At 41.0% G+C, this 17,528-nt stretch overlaps 1 protein-coding gene across 3 annotated transcripts in view; it reads right to left on the bottom strand.

Moving 5' to 3' along the window:
• Positions 1-17,528, bottom strand: part of RAPGEF5 (Rap guanine nucleotide exchange factor 5) — a 164,774-nt gene that overhangs the window by 21,099 nt on the left and 126,147 nt on the right. For 2 of the 3 annotated variants that reach the window (XM_037383645.1, XM_037383647.1), the window contains 9 exons: positions 16,513-16,591; positions 14,311-14,455; positions 12,577-12,674; positions 11,776-11,806; positions 10,751-10,829; positions 7,605-7,754; positions 4,786-4,883; positions 2,945-3,067; positions 1,567-1,745 (listed from right to left, as the gene is read on the bottom strand). In XM_037383645.1, the coding sequence (XP_037239542.1) occupies positions 1,567-1,745; positions 2,945-3,067; positions 4,786-4,883; positions 7,605-7,754; positions 10,751-10,829; positions 11,776-11,806; positions 12,577-12,674; positions 14,311-14,455; positions 16,513-16,591 (982 nt within the window). The remainder of the gene's footprint in view (positions 1-1,566; positions 1,746-2,944; positions 3,068-4,785; positions 4,884-7,604; positions 7,755-10,750; positions 10,830-11,775; positions 11,807-12,576; positions 12,675-14,310; positions 14,456-16,512; positions 16,592-17,528) is intronic. The other variant, XM_037383646.1, reaches the window with a different exon arrangement.

Below are 17,528 nucleotides of genomic sequence, written 5' to 3'. Positions count from 1 at the left end.
CAAAACCTCTGTTTCCCTTTTATGTATTGACACGCTCGTGTAAAAGCCTTCCATCTTCTTCAGGTGTTCCTCAACAGTGAGGCACACAAATGTTGAACATCACATCTTAGTCCTGCTGCTTTCCTGACAAGCTGAAAGTCATAGACAAAGATCAGGGCTGAATCCAGGAGCAGAATACAGCTGCTCACAGCTCCCTACTGATCTGCCTTAGTCATAAACAAAATAGCAGGGCTGCTTGTCTTGTGCCTCACGGTGAGAGTCCTGTGCTTAGCATGCTGTCTTTCCACCCTAACTGTTCATCTTTCATCAGCTCCTCCAGAACTGATGGGATATGATAATGTCTTCTTTCAGAAAGCTGCTTTCCTGATTAAAATAAAGGATCGCGAGCAAACACCACACTCGCTTATCTGTGCATCCATTATTTCACCATCTACATGCTATGATGATGGGTGCTTCTACAGTGCACTGGGAAAGCCTGTCTACTGTTTACCGACAAATGTATTTAGTCTCCAGAACTTCAGCTTTTCACTTAACTGAGATGGAAATAATTCAAATACAGCAACATTTTAGTCGGATGACATATATATCCCTATTCTTGTGGGACAGACATGAAACTTTTGCTGGAATGCAAATTAATACCTCTGTGGCGCAAGCAAGGCACAGAGAACCAACCATTTCTGACATCGTTGGACCAAACTTGGCCATTGATAAGGCAGAAAATGAACGTATTACTGGATACCAATCAGCTTACAAACTACACCAAATTACATTTATGAATTACACTAGATCCCATTAGAAGAATTCATTTCACCAAAGGCACTGCTTCAGCAGAGGAGTCCTTTGTATATAAGTGCCTTGCAAATTAAATCAACCCAGCTGATGAAGGGAACAAATTATGTATTTTTCCATGAATGTGCATATTCAAATATTGCAGAAGACCAACAAGTGGAGAATGTTGCACATATTTAAATTGCTCTATTTTCTTTGTTACTAAAATTACAGAGAAAAGTCGTCTGTGTATATGTGTATATTGTATATCTCTATTCTGTTCCAAGGCATAGAATAAATGCTAGCACTATTTAGTAGTACTGCAAGAAATCAAATCTCCATAAATACAAGAGTACTCCAGAGAAGATTACATGGGGCAACACCTTACTGCAGCTATTTTCTTCTCTAAAGGTAGGACTTTCAAGATTATAACAGTTTTTTGGTTTCTGTGTAGTCTTTAGTGAATGGCTGCTCAAGTAGTTTTGTATTATGTTCCTCAGGTTATTTCTGCTAAGAAAGGAAATATCTCTGCACCATCGGGAATTTTGCAGTTGATACTGGAGATAGAGCAGCTAAGCTGCTGGTGAAGATTTGAGCAGCATATACTCTACCACATCCACATCTAGCTTTGGCCAGTGTGTGCTGTTGTTACTTAGGGATTGCTTTACCCAGGTATGCTTACTACGCTACTGAAACACAGGATGACAAATTAAGTTTCCTTTCTTTGCTTTTACACCTACTTCTCACCAAATAAAGCGTGTGAATTCAAGGATTTTTCTTGCAACATTAGTAACTTACTGGGCAGCAATCTTGATGAACTTTTTGACTAGCTGTACACGTTTGCAGAGCTGGCTGCAGAGGAGTATCTCGGTGGCAACCCAAAGCTGGACCTCGTTGCACCTTTGAAGCAGAAGACTGAGATTCTCGGTGTTTTCAGCGCTGCCCTGTCTACTGAACGTGAAGTATATCAGCTCTTGCTGGAAGACATTGGCAACATTATTAGGGATATAAAACCAACTTAAATGTAAATAAATCATAACTTATTTAGAAGTACGTTTTTGAAACGAGACCTGGTTACAAATGGTTATTTTTTTCATTGTCAATGAGTCAATCTCAAATGATTCAGGGTCCAGGTTTGGCTTAGCAACCTCTAGGGGCTTATTACAGTAGGCAGGTGGCCTCGACGTCCTGCAAGACATGCTCTCCTTGTGAGATTTCCTGCAGTTCCACTTCTGGCTACAGCCAGCTATAGGACATCAACAATCTCTCTCTTTCTATATTTCATCACTTCTGTTCCAGCATTAAAAAGCAACTGTTGTAGGACCTGAAAAATTTCTATTCAAACTCCTTCCCAAAGGTAGCCAAATTTTCATCAATAGAGATGTGGGTCTTGATTTGTGTCCAAAAAACCCCAAACGTGACTAGCTGGCAAGTGTCTAACCTGAATAAAAGAATCTGAAATGAAATATCAATGAAATTATCTGATAAGCAGCAAGGGAATTTCCCACTCATTTTCTCAGAAAGCCACCATGCTTTTCAATGATTGATATTTTAAAGTGACATTTTGTACTGTGAACTGCATATTTTACTCAGCAGCTCACACCAGAACCTATCAAAGTCATTGAAACAACCCAATGGGCACTGAAGTGGGCCATTATCCCATTTTATAAAGCCTGCCCAGTATTTTTTATCTCAATGAAGCCTAACAAGAACAGTAATGTCACCATCAAATTTGCTGAAACTGTGAATTCTTTTGTGGTTAAAGTGATATCAAGGACACCTATTTGTGGAGTCCTGTATTTACTGGAACATTACGGAGTGCAAAGGATAATTTGCATATTTAACATATTCACACTGTTTCAGACAGCTTTTAAAGAATAATCACGCTCTTTGCTCTCTTGAGACAAACCTCAATAAAACCTACCAGGTATACAGGGAACGTATGAGATGCCCCAGGACAGGGAAGTTACAAACCTTTGACAATTTTTTTTCAGTATCAAGGATTGCAACACATCTCTTGGACCTGATTCAATGCCCCCACCAATAAGACCTACCAAACCATGCTGTTATCACAGCAAACCGAGCATCAAGGAATACTAAGGCCCCCAAATGCATTGTAATGGCACAACTGCTGCATGAGATTAATACACCTGGAAGTGGGCATGGTGCTTCTTACCTCATGAATTGCATTGAAGAGGCTCCAGTCAAAGTTTGTTAGCTCTAAGGCAAGATCCCAGGTGTTGATTCCCAAAATTCTCACAGACCTTTGCTGCAACTCCTCATTTTCAGCAATTGGGTTCTAAATCAATAGCCAAGAGCAAAAGAATCCTCAGCAAATGCCAAAAGTTCTGCAACGGAACAGCTACTGGACCGTGGCACAAAACCGAGCTGAGTAAGCAGTCCTCTTCACGTGCACTGAGGGTTGTTCCTCCCCACCCCCCAATCCAAATCAAGGACTTACAGCCTATTTAATAAATAGCTTGAAACAGTAAATGGGTCACTAGCATCAATGATTTGCTGTTGGATTAAGCCTTCTCCCTCTTTCTCTAAACCTTGAATACAAACCGCAGACAGCATAATCAAAATAAAGTCTGAATTAAGACACCAGGAAATTTTTGTATTATAAGATACAGGAACCATTCTGCAAACACACCGGATTTAGAATAAAACCACAGAATTTGCCCACCAATCCACCTTTACAAATAACATAAATCTGTACTTTTTATGTTTAATCTACTCCAAATGTGATCATCAACAAAAAGCAATATACTGTAGATCCTGATTCATAAAAGTTACTTAGCACATTACTGTGGAGTGCACTGGTACTGCTGGTGTTAAGGGTCATTTGACATTTCCATTATTAGCTTGGATTTTCAAAGGTTTGCATTTCTCTTGGGTTATTTCACCTCATCAGGCTGAAAACTTGGCACATGAACCGTCTGCCAAGATGAAAGATTATTCTTATCAGTTAAGCCATTACTTTGGTGCTACATTTCTGACAGTTACAGCAAGTTTTGAGATTTTTATTATGTAACTAATGAAACTAGATTGGCTGTCACCTGTCTGCGCTGGAAACCTTCCCTTAATATTCACATTTTTAGAGGTGGCAAGAACGCCGGAGATAATGGGGATGACAGATTACAATGATAGTGGCGTGTCAGTTCTTCGGGGCACATTGATCCAGCCAAATGTAAATAGACATTTCTCATCCCTAGGATGAATGCACAGATCCCAGCAGTACTGACAACACACAAAAGTCAGTTGCGATACCAGCCTCCTTGAAACACCTGCATAATTAGCAGAAAACTATCAAAAGAGTAATTTTTTGAGTGCCTGATTGTTCCTGCCTCACTGAGGTTTTGGGAAATCATGGGGGGACAGACTCTGCAGTCCTGTTTTCTGAGGACAGAGGGAATGAGAGAGACTTGCTGCCCTTCAACCTGCTCCCCTCCCCAGCACCAGCGAGAGGATGGAGAGACAGACAAAAGGAAGAGGACATACCACCAGCAACGTATGCCAGCCACAGGCTGACCATGCGGATGCCACAACACTAGGTCACACTGGTGCCCAGTAATTTTGGTAGAACTCGCACAACACCTATTTCTACATGTAGTAATTCATGGAGTTTGTCCGTCGTCTTGTATGATTACGTTCCGGCCACTTCAAGGGTTACAGAGGCACAATGCGGGGAAGAAAGAGTCACACAAGCCCTGAATAATCCTCATCCCATCCAGTCCTTTACAAGCACAAGTCAGCTTTTCCAGGCTGATGTAGATTGAAAGATTTAAGCTGTAGAGAAGCTTTGGTCTATTTGAAATTGATGAACAAATTCCATTACTGTTCAAATAACTGCTGTTAATGCAAGATTTTTTTTTCCAGGTAGACAGCAGCTCTGTAAGCTTTACTAAGGAAGCAAAAAATAAATGCTTTATTGAAAAAGTTCTCCGAGAGAATATTAAGTTTTTGATCTGGAGACAGACAAATCAGAAACGGGAAGTGTACAATACAGATCCTTACCAAAGAATCAGCCAGATCTTTTCGGTAGACAAACATACGACTGGATGACTCGAAAGTTTTTGAGATAGCCAAGTCATTTGGTTGTAGTTCATGTTTTTCTGTAAAAACAGAAAACAAAATACAAATGCTTCAGAAAAGGAGTAAAAGCTGTATATAAACATGAGAAAAACATCACAAATTATTTGTAAAGTCACATCAGCTTCTCAGAACGCATCTAAGCATCGAATTCAGTCCCTGTGGGGACCATCATCTCCACACTATTCAGGCACAATAAAGGCAAGATGTCTCTGATGGTGGACTAGAGCACAAAAACTTCCAGCATCTGCTTTCAACCTGGACTTCACATAGCACAGAACTGAAAGAAACCCTGAAATTATCTAGTCTAACCTCCTAAGTGTTATAGAACATTTCATTTCAACCCAGTGTATCTACTGTAAATGTAGTGACTTTCGTTAGGGCAAAGTGTTTCAGCCTCCAGAGACTGAGCTGTTGCGTGTCACTGGCAGAAAAGAGCAGGGGTGGAGATGTCATCAGTAGTTACAGCCAGTTGACAGCAAAAGAAGTTTAAAGGATCCCAGCACCGATGAAATTCACTCCATGGAGCAGAGTTGAAGAGTCCTTTATAGTACAGTATTTATATAAATTTATCTAGATCTAGAATAATTCATTTAGGAAACATCTGAGTAAAAAAAGCAGGACACACCAAACCAGTAGCAAAGAGAAAGGATGCTTTTTTCTCCACTCCAGAGTACTAGTTCAGCTCTGGGCAATCTTGGATGCACCAGAGAAAGGCATGGGGGAAAAGAAAGCAAAATCCAGAACACAGCTAAAAAAAAATGCCCTGGAAAAACTGCCTCTTCTTGCAGGCTGCAAATAATCTTCTGGAGACCTGACACATGAGATTTGATTACAGTGACTGTATTGATGTAGACCTGAAAGCACTACAAGCATGTTGACAGCTGCCTTGGACTTTTCATTGCCCATGAGGGAGGAGTAGGACCAGGAGGAGTCCGAGAGCCAAACATCATTTCAGACCATTTTCCCTCTTCCCCTCCTACTCACACTGACACCAAATACGTTTATGTTGAACTACCAATATGCTTCTTCAAGGTAATTTTGAATAAAAAGAGTTTATTTGCTCAGCATATCAAGAGTACCATAAAAACATGCTCTCCAGTGCTCACACTGCTGCCCTCCAAAAGGAGGGCAGCTGACAGTTCCAAGTCATGAAAAGAGCAAAAAAACCAACCAACAAACAAAAGCATGGCAGGCTGGTGTTTATTGCTCACAGCACAGGAGCGACAATGCATAAGAACAAAGACACTGAAATAGTGGTATCTCTAATTAACTCAGGCAATGTGACTAAATAACATTTTAGGGGTTACAATGGCCATGTATAAATGAAAGTCCTATTGTACCTGCATTTTAATCACTGTTTCTTGTTGAACAGCCAAGGGGCAACCACTTCTATTGTGTGGCTTTCTTGCAAACCAATGTGGTCTAAAGATAATAGTGTGTTTCATTATTTATGAGTTGTTGGTTTTCTTTAGCTAAGTAGGCAGTTAGCAGCAGATTTATTGCTATCAGAGCAAAACTTGCCCTGCTGTTGAACAGGAGCGCATGACCTGAAATACAACAGCAGCACGGTGATTTTGCAGTGCTGTAAAATGCACTGGAAGCAAGCTTGGGTACACACAAGGGTAAAAAGAGTATGCCTGCAAATGACGTAGCCTGGCTGGCCAGGACACCTACACATAAAGCTCCTGTGTGACCACTCTGTGCCCAGGCTCTCAACAGCCAGAGCAGGGCACCTTCTCCCTGACACCCACATTGGTATCCTGCAGAAAAATGGTTATTTAATTAAGCTCAGCAGGGGGGAGAAAAACGTGACCTTCCACTTCTGAATCAAATGAATCAACAGAAATGAAATATATACAAATGCTGGCTGGTTAACTAGACTGACAAAGTAGCAGTACACGCTGTGTCTCCAAGGGTGCTGCCTCTGTCCCAGGGGGTCAACACCAACTAATGTGATCTGAGAATATGGCCAAGATATTCTACACTCTTCGCTCCTCTTTGTAGATTCAGCTTCACATTTCTATGCACCTACTTCAATTGCTTCCTTTATATCCCTAAGAGCCAAAAGACACCACAATGAGCAAAACAATCTCACCAAAGAGCCTGAGACCTGCCAGACACCAAAGAAAATTCTGGGGGTTTGGCTGGTCCCCAGTATCGGCTCATGATCAGTCTGGTCTTCCTTAAAAAAAAAACCAATAAGCCTTCCTGTTCAATGAGAAACGCTACAATAACAGGCAAAAAGCATCAGCTGTAAGCAAGACTGCTTAGAAAATATTGCTTAGATTGCTTTCAGCATCTCAACTGTGCAAATACGTCTCGCTCCTTTCTGCTGGAGAATATTCATTACCCATGCCGTAAATGAGGAAACAGCCACGCATATAGCATTTGTTATTCCCTTTTATATTTTTAAAGCAAACCATGCCTCATTGCCTTCCAAATTAATTTAAATGTGAAAGTAGAAGATTTATCAGTGCGGAAAAAAAAAAATCTTGCAATACTGCTGGAGACCGAGTCTCCTTTGCACTCCCTTCCTAGCAAGGAGATGCTGTATCTGGCAGTACCCAAGAATGAGCTGTTGCCATGGAAACAACTCTCTGGGAAGCAGCTCCTCATTGTTCCCGTGGTCATCCAGCTGTGGGCCCGCACAGGAACAGCTGTACCCTTGCACCAGAAAATGTCAGCCCTCTCTTACGTGATGCATTAAAAGGTAAGTAATCAGATGAAGGGAAGTTATTTACCACCAGAGAACGTGACTGTCACCAGCGCCAACTCCTCCTCCGGGTGCTGGATCTTTTCTGCTACAATCTTCAGCATCTCCTGAGCTGAAGTGGATACTTGAGCTTTCACACTGACATAGGAGTGCTCCGTTATATACACTCGGCAGAAAACTGCACAAAGGAAGACAGACAGGCTCAGCAGCAGGCAGAGACACCCAAACAGCAGGGGAGCATGTCGCAGACCCGACCACGGCAGTGCCCCGGCTGCCTGGCTGCTGCGGCTGCAGGAAGGGCAGCTGCTGCGCCCTGACCCACAGGGACACGAAACTTAAGCATCAGTGTCACCATTTCCCCCCTTCCCACCTCCTCTCCCTGGGAATCGAGAGGGGCAAGCAAATGGAAACAGAGATACCCACAGCAATGCTTGTTCAAGACATCCTGCCCTGAGGATTTGTCAGGGATAACCCCCTCTACTGCCCATCATCTGTACAAACCCAGCTGTTGCCATCTTTTCGCCCTTCCTTTTAGATTCAAACAGATTGCTGTCCTTTCAGTGTACTTCATACCCATTGCAGAAATTATTTTGGAAGTCCACTTCCACCTGGACCAGGAGGCTTTGCAAGAGCAGCGCTCCCTGGTCTCAAACCACTCCTGCTAGCTTATCACCAGAGTATTTTAGCACCAGCAGAGTCTGCCTAAACAGCAATGCAATTAGTTCCGACAACTCTTCCCTTGAATCACTTGCAGCACACATAAAAGGGACTGGTTTGGAGAAATTCCCTGCGCCCATCACTCCTACTGAAGTCCATGAGTCGGTTTGGCTCTGGCAGGGAGATTCCCACCGGTAATGCTGTGGTCACGGTCAGCTCAGCTAACAGTTTGTTTCTGTTACAAAAAGGGCCGTATGCTCTCTCTGCTTGCCAGAATTTTAGGTGTACATCTTTTGCCAAGTTTGCTGTAGCCAATTCTTTGGAATACATCTGCATTAAAAAGGAAAAACCAGAGCTGCAGACTTGCATAGGTATTTCAAAAATTGCATCTGCTATTAAGAAACTCCACAGCTCTTGGTTTCATACTCACTTCAGTGCTTAATTACAACTTTCCATTTCCTTCTACTCCAGAACTTCTTATTGCGGACAGGCTGCTACCATGTCAGCATAAGAAAAAACTTATTTTCTCCAGAAATGCTGTATTTTTTAAATTGTTTTTATTGACGGATGTATGTAGCAATAGCTCTTTGCTTGTCCTACAAATCTTCATGCCTTCAGAGCACTTTCATTAAAGGAGACCATGCCAGAAGCAGTTAAAAACTCTATCCATGAGAATACCTTTTTTTTTTGTGTGTGTGTGTGGTAGCAAAGAAAAAAATCAAGATGAGAAGGAAGAAGGAGCTTAATATTTAGCCTTGGGGAAGAAGAGTAATTTGATTTTATAATTTTTTTCTTAACCTGTCTCAGCTGACAGACAGACAGTAAATCAGATGCTCATCCTATGGCAGAATATCTCTTCAGAATGGATATAACTCATGAAAAAATAGAGACATCAAATGGCACTGTAAATTACTAGGTAGAAAAATACATTTTAAAAAATGTGATGGGAATATTTGGATTTCATATGAAGAGTGTGACACAACTTGCTTACAGTGAATTTGTTTGAAATGTCCTCCTCTCTGTCATTTGGGAGGGGAGAACGACAGCAATGTTAATTTATAACTGGGCTGTTGACATATCCTTTGTTTAACACTGAACTAAACCAACCCACAGGTCAGGTCCTCAAGCACAGCCATCACACTGGTTCCCCCAAAGCCTGTTCCCCCGCGCGCCTTTCAGACAACCTGTCTGCAGTATCTATGGGCATGGACCATTCCATCTCTTCCAGGAGCCTGTGCTGCTCCTGTGAGGTGCAGAAGGGAATGCCAGTGGGATGAAGCAGCCATGGGCTGCTTCAATAGGGGATACAAATGCCTCCAGTCAAGTGGCATGGTGGGGCTTGGACAGAGCCATCCTTCACAAGCACCATCAGTCGGCAGCACTCCACCACCACCTACTTAGACGTCTACCCTCAACACCCGTCTCCTTTCTCCAGCTCCACTTCTGTTATTTCATTCTCTCAACCCCATCAGCTTCTGTAGCTCAGGCTCTCAAAGAGTGAGATAAAAGCCATTTAACCCCGCTGGAGCTAGCCTTGCTGGGTCCTTCCCTTCCTGTCCTGCTGGCCATGCACTCTGTCCCCCCATCTGGTGCCACCACACTCCCCTCCCCACTCACCCATGAGCTTTGCCTGACTTTTTAAGAAGAATAATGAGTGTGGGGGTTCTCATCTGGAAATAACATTTTTAGAAGCAGCCTTGGTAACATAAGCCTCAAATCTATATTTGAAGCATGGGAAGAAGATACCTATCAGCAGCACGTATTGCGCAGAAAGACTTGGCACTGAAGGAGCTCAGGTTTTATTCTGCCACAAACAAGCACTAGAAATACACTGACTCTATCTGAACTCCCAGAGTTTTGTTCCCAGCGAGAAATGAAGATATATTGTCAAAGGGTGAGACGTCCAGGTAGGAGGCCCTTCTCCCTGTTCTCCGCTCATCCATGGTGCTCCCCCTCCTCTCTGCCTCCTTCCTTGTGCAGGCATTACAGGAGGGTGATGGTCTCGCTGTGTTTGTGCATTAGCCGTGATGAAGGGAAATTGCATTTTGAAATGGTTGCCACTAAAGTGAAGTGGCACCTTGCACTCCACACAGGGAGACATTTTCGAGAAGGAACTAAGGTGGGTTCCCAGTGAGCAGATCCTGGCCCATTTCATGTGACAGGCTTATTCATTCACCATTTGCAACCAACACCTAGGTCAAGAGGCCGAGAGCATGAAATGCAGCATGAATAATGCCTGGTAGACGGGCAGCCCATCCTGGGAGGCACACAGCTCTGCTACAGGGCTGCTGGACGAACTGGACAGGGCAAAAGCCCCTTGAGATACCATGTCACTGTTGAACCCCTGCAAAGCAGGGGGCAAGAAGGTAGTCTTACACAGCCAAACTTTCTTCTTTTGTGACCCTAAGGTCCTGTTCAAAAGCTGTATGTCAGTTTTTTAAAAAAATAAATTACATTACGAGCACCTCATGAGAAACAATTTTGCAGTTTTTCCTCCACTCTTCCAATCATACTTACTTTCCTCTGTTTCATTCATGGTTCCTCTGTGCTGCAGCCAGTTCTCCTTTACACTGAACTGGTGGAAAAAGGTTTTATTCTGTGAGGGAGTGGGAGAGAAAAAAAAAAAACCAACAAACAACAAAACAGTGATTCTTTGCATCCCTGCCCTTTACAAAGCAGTAATTCACAGGACACAGCATTCAGCCCATACGCCTTTCCAAAAAGGTTCCCGTCTAGGAAATCCACCCACCGTTTCTAGGGTCAGTAAACTGGGAGTTGCTTTACTAACTGATGGCTAAAGTGGGGATTTTGGAGGAAGTGGGACACGCCAAAGCTAAGCAGCCTGTACGATTCAAGGTTCTCTGTAGCCATGTTCAGAGCTCATTTCTTATACACTTATTCTTATATATGTTTCCTATGTACCAATCTGCCTATTTAGCAATTTGACTACAATCTCATGTTCTGCCTTCCAGATTTCTGCAGTAACATTTTAAGCTTATTACACACTTCAGCTTCAGCCTAGTAAATTTGACAAGCACAGCAATTCACCTCTGTGCAGTTTGTACGCCAACTTTCACTGGCTGCATCTTCTCCCTCCGGTTAAATAGACAGATTCATGTTCCTCTCTCTCCTCCTCTGTCCCTGTCATAACAAATCCCCTCTTTGCTCTGTCTTCTTGACATCCATGTCAATATGCCTGTGCCCAGCCTGGTTTGCCCAGGTTGCTACATTTCTCCACCCCAGTGAGGACACGCTCCCAGGCCTCTCCTGAATTCTGACATCTCAGAGCATCTTGTTAAGATGCTAATACCGTCACAGTCACTGCAGGTTAGCTCACACAGCTGATATCCAGGCTGCACTGGCAGGAAAATAAAATTCCTTAAGCAACACTGCAGGTCTAACCTCACTGATGTACCCTGTCATGTTTTTGGCCATCAGTCACTCTCAGCTGAGAAGCCAAGAAAAGACAGGGAAGCAGGCAGAAGGGGAGAAAGTGAGGTGATAAGTTATCTAGCAACCAGCAACAATCAGGTTTGTGTTACCTTTCGATGAGGTGAATACTCATCTACAGTGCTGAAACAAAAAGGAAAATCCAAATTATTCTTTCCAGCCAAAGTTTAGGAAAAGGAAGTTTTGGCTATTACAAAGTTTACAACATCAGAAAGTTTTTTAACATTAAATAGTCATCACAGAACAGCTGCAGAGCTCCTTCAGGGAAACGTAAGGGTGTCTGGCTCAGCCGGAAATTTTTGATGTGACTTGCACAGTCGATGTAGTGAAAAGCAATGCTGGCAGCCCACGGAGAGCACAGGCACACAGGCCCCCAGGGCAAGCAGTCAGGGTCACTCTCAGGGACACAGCTCCTTCCACCTACCCAGTGGCCAAACCACGGACACAAATGCCATTTGTTGGAAAAACGTGGCAAGGAAATCTCTTTTACAAATATCATAATTATTAGCAAAATAATAACCCTGAGATGACTACTGCAAAAGAGATTTGCTTCTCAGTACCACAGGCTGCAAAGATTGAGAATGAAGGTACCATCTGAAGTCACAGACTGCAGCTTCTGAGGGAAATTTTGCCAGCTTTTCCACAAAGAACCGCTTTACTGCAAGTCATCCCAACCAAAACTGATGGGAGTGACTGGTGAACCACACACACCACCCAGCAAACATCAGAGAAGACTGAATAATCTAGCTTTGGTTTAGAGAGGAGATGATTTATAAAAATGAATATAGTGCTTGTATCACTCATTGCTTTACTGAATTGCAGCAAGATGACAACAGGAATAGATTACGCTCTAAATAAAAAGGGACTTGATCACAAACATAATCAATACTTACTGACGGCGATGCATCCCAAGTATCTTCTGAAATTCTTTCAGGTCCTTCTCAAGAATGGGATATTCATACACATCATCCAACACATTCCTGTATATCGTCTACAAAATAAAATGGTATCTGCAAATATCTGATAACTCAAACATAAATCTAAGGCATCACATCAGTGGTCTAAATCAAATCAGGCACTAGCCTACTAAAACAAATATCATTATATTCATGCAAGACTCATAAGGAGAGAAAGTTCCTGTTTCAATTTCCCAACTGATCAAAATTCAGCTTGCCTTTGGAGAAACACTCTGTATCATCATCAAGTGAGAGAGCAAAACGTTGACACTCTTGTCTACAAACAGGAAGATTTAAAAAAAGACTTGTGGCTGCTATATGAAGTCACTTATCCAAAATGATAACAGGTTCGTTTGGTTAAGACTTTTAATATGGAGAATGTTGTCCTTTACTTTTCCTCATGTTTTCATGCACTTTAAATTGAGTTGATGTCTCTGACAAACAAATAATACACTCCTAGGTGTATACCAATAAATAAATAAATCAATCCTGTTTCTTCTTTTTGAGGAGGTATTGTTTGGACATCATCAGGGTATCAATCAGGAACCTCAGTTAAATGTAAAAGACACTACCTCAGATAAGATGTAAATAAACTGAATCGGCTTTTATATTGTAAGCAATATTTTCTCCATTTCAGAATCTGCACGTAGATCCTTCTTTTTTCCCTTCCAAGAAAATGAGGATCATATATATGAGCTGAGTCATCAGGTTTGCTTTAGCCCAGTTAACACTCCTGCATTCATAAATCTCAGCATGAATGATTCTGGCCTACAATCCTATATATTGCTTTTTGCACATATAACTTCAACCATCATTAATATTACTGCTGTTTAATATTGCACAGAAATTGTGCAACAATACCCAGCCACACACCTCCAGGGTCAGAAAGACAAGCCCTGCATTAAGATAGGTGCAACACAGCGTAACCTAACTGATGGATCTCCAGTTGCAGCCAAAGAGTCTTATTGGGAAAGGTGGACGATCCTGCAAAGTCTCGTAAAATGCTTTCATCTTTCAAACAGCAGGGAAAAAAAACAATTTAAAAAACCCCAAAACAATCAACAACCAGATGGAGCTTGGGTTAGTGACAACATGGCTGTTTGCAAATTTACAAGGGAATTACAAAAGCTTCTGGAACTCATTCAGAAAGATCAGAAGATCCTTGTTAATAAGTAAGGGTGTAATTTTATGTATTAAAAATAACATAAAGCTGTGCTGCTTTCTATGCGCACCTGACACAACACTGTGGAACAGCATTTCACTCCTCAGCTGAAGCGGCACCTCTTACAAGGCTCTCAAAACTCTCTCTTTGTCCATGATCCTCTGGATAATGACTGTTGACCAGTATGTCTAAGGAACATGCCCATCTTTGTAGTTTTATTTCTTACCTTCCTAATTTTTTCCATTGTCTAGAGAAGAGAACATGAAGTTCTATAATTTTCGTATCTGAAAGTAGTGGTTTTGACATTGAACATACTGACATTACAGGCTTCCTATCCAAACTATCTCTAAGGCATTCAAGGAAGACACATGTGAATCATTTTATATTATAGATTTCATGGAGAAAATTTAGTATGAAAAATTATGCTCTATAGCTTTTGCTTCTGGGACTTTTTAGACACAGAATTTTAATTAAACAGCGCTGAAATGCATCAGAAAGTGTGTTAATACCTTTAAAAATTGTTTCAAATGCTCATCTTCGTGTAACCAGTCTTTGTAGAGAGAAGTCCACTGAGACACCAAATGCAAGACTTTTCGTTTTCTACAGGACACATCAGAGTCATCCTCTTTCCCTTGCTGGTTCTTAGCACAATAGGTACAATAGATTAAGGAACAAATAACAACATTTCACTGAAATTGAAACATTGAAGTGATGGAAAAGGCTCTGCAATCATCTCATTTGCTAATGAAAGATTTTTTTCACTACGCTGCTGAGTTTTAAAAGTTTTATCCCATCTGGAGCTTTAGGAGTTTCATCAACTTTTTGGAATGAAATTCACAGTAATAGAAATGTCAGTTCATCCTCTGTGCCAACAGGATTTTTTTCCTTTATAGATTAGAGAGGCAAGTCTATAAAAGTAAAATCAATTCAAAAGGAATTATACAATGTTGAGTCATATATTTTCTGTGGAACTGGGAATAAACCTTTGTCCTGCACACCGATGCCAACTTGAATGCCTGTGGGAAGAAGGGCAACGCATCATTAACAAAAACAAAAAACTCAGGCAGAGGAAGTCAGTTTCTTTTCCTCTGCACAAATTACGCTATCTGCAGAAATAACCCTATTAAAATAAAAATAAGGTGAAAGAATCTATTTCCACCACTGTCCTCTATCCACAAAGGAGAAACACTAAATGTCAGAAGATACCCACTATGTACATTGTTCCTGTCTCTTCACTGTTCTTTCTTTTATTAGGTAAAAAGATGTTTTCACCACAAAAGGTAAAGAGGAAAAAAAGTAAAAGGAAAAAAAGAAAAGCAAGTTCATTTTATAGCTTCAAGTTCATTCAAACAATGCTTCATAGCTTACGGAAGTAACTGAAAATACAAGAAAAAAACCCTTTTATCTCAACATGAGTTAGACTAATATACCGTATCATAGGATAAAAGGAGCAGAGATTGCAAAATACTTTATTCTTCATTTCTTCTCTTCATGCATTCTGAAATGTATTACACAGATATAGGTACTCTAACAATTAACATATAGGTCTGGGTAGGTTTTAACCTTACTTTATATGTTACTTTGTAACAGTTATAGAGGTTCATTTATCTTTAAACAAAACCAGCAGACATAAGATTGCATTGTTGCTGTGAGTTAGGAGTCTTTCAAGCATCCTTGTGAAATAAGTATGCACATACACAAATGTGTATGTTTTGGATACAGGTTTATTCAGGGGCAGCTTTAGCTTTGTACATTCAATGTCAGAGCAGGAGGTTTCTGTTTATTGATTCCTCAGCTATGCAAATTCTAAACATTTTAACAGGTGAGTATCTCCCCCCGGCCTGGCACATGCCAGTTAGGGGAGCTCATATCCAAATTTGAATTTAACGTTTCCAGATTGAATCTTTTCCTCCACAACCCATTTGAGTTAAAAAAGCCAACATAACCTGAATTTTGGGAAGCTACAGATTTGAATCAAATTCCAAGTATCATAAAACCTTATGAAAATCAGAAGGAGAGGAAAAGTCCTTGAAAGATCAGCTAAACTAGTCCATCCAAGTCCACCCTAAGAGAGGCTTAAGTATGCCCTGTGTTATCCTTGGAACATATTTTCTAGTTTCTTCTTCTTAATATTCTTCAGTATCAATGATTCTACTGTCTCACACATTTTCCACTCCAGCGTTTCTTTTCTTAATGTAAAAAAAAAAATAAAAAATTCCTAATATCTAATATTTAAACTGTCTTACACCAGTTTAATCTCACTGCCTCTTGTCTAGCATCCATAAAGGAACAGATTCTTCCCCTCCTCTTTAGGTACCTGAATATCGTCTCATTTATAGTTTCCCATTTTTTAGTAACACAGCCCAAATTCTTTGCATGTCTTTTTTTTCTAGAATGCTGGCAATTCCCACTGCTCTCTTCTGAAGTTGTTCTTATTTATTCATGCATTTCTTGGGGTGTGATGCCAAAAGCTCAGGTGCAGTCCACCTTCTAAGGATGCCACAGTAAATATTAGACAACTGCTCTCTTCTTCTCACCATTTTTATTTGCAACCTCAAAATAATCACGTGGGGTTGCACTTCAATAATATCAATATGCAAAGAACAAAATTATCCCAGGCATGGAATTTACTATGATATAAGGCTTGACAATAGATAAACCTAGGTGTAAGTGTGTGACCTCTGTTAATAGAACACTTAATAAAAGGATATTGCCTCAGAAGTGCCTGGCACAAGTCATCAGTGGTCATGAAGACTGTGTATGTGAGAAGGAAGTCATCCAGGAGAGTTTCTGCAGAGGAAGACAAAAAAGCCCAAGGTACAATACGTTAGTGAAAGGAGGCAGAGAGATTCTACTCCTGTTAGTGTGCATGGCAGGAACAGGACTCCCTCCCCCCAAAAAAGTCCTGGCAATTAAACTCTATAACTCGAAAGTTATAAAGTAGGTATGTTTATTGCGCGCAGATGCACGGGGGATCGCTCCTCCACAAGCGTGCATGCCCGAAGTGACGAACCATCTCTCGGTTATACAATAAAACAAATGAATATTCAATTAACGCCTACAGATATTCGTTACCTAAACCGCTTACTCTCGTTTCGTATGTTAATTAGCTTATCAATCCTTTGCCTGGAATGTGGTGGTCTTGCAGGTTTGCAGCTAATTCATGTCCTTGTCGGCCATCTAGTTTTCTTTAGCAAAGAGATTTAGTGCTCCCTCTAGATAACACTGGAATGTTTCTCATCCTTTTTATAAATAGCCCCTTTTGTTAGAAGAAGAAGAACAGACTCTTTCTATCATTAGTTATTTCCTTAAAACTATATGGTTACGTGACCAATCACCACACCTAAACTCCTTGAGCATATACAATCAAGATCGATGTTTATTATCCCTCTTTCGCACTATTTCTTCAGATCAGTCCCAAAGCATACAGAATACATCAAACTTTAAGTTTCAAACAGTTAATAATATGTTGCCAATGCAGAGATCAGATCTTTTATTTAAAAAGCACATCCTAAGCTCTCAAAGAACCAACAAGCACAAATATGTGCAAAATGAGCCACAGTTTAGGAATCAGTAAGACAAGAGTCCTTATCACCAACACCACCATCCTGGTTGGCCCTGCCTGCATGCAAAGCAACCTTTCCATCAGCTAAGTTGTTTTAAAAATTCAGAAGAAAAAATTTTACTAATAGGAGAGAAAAAAACGTGATCAGCATGTACTGTGATT

Source organism: Falco rusticolus, chromosome 4, assembly GCF_015220075.1.
Source record: "Falco rusticolus isolate bFalRus1 chromosome 4, bFalRus1.pri, whole genome shotgun sequence".
Lineage (NCBI taxonomy): Eukaryota > Metazoa > Chordata > Aves > Falconiformes > Falconidae > Falco > Falco rusticolus.
This window is presented reverse-complemented; position numbering and strand designations above follow the sequence as displayed.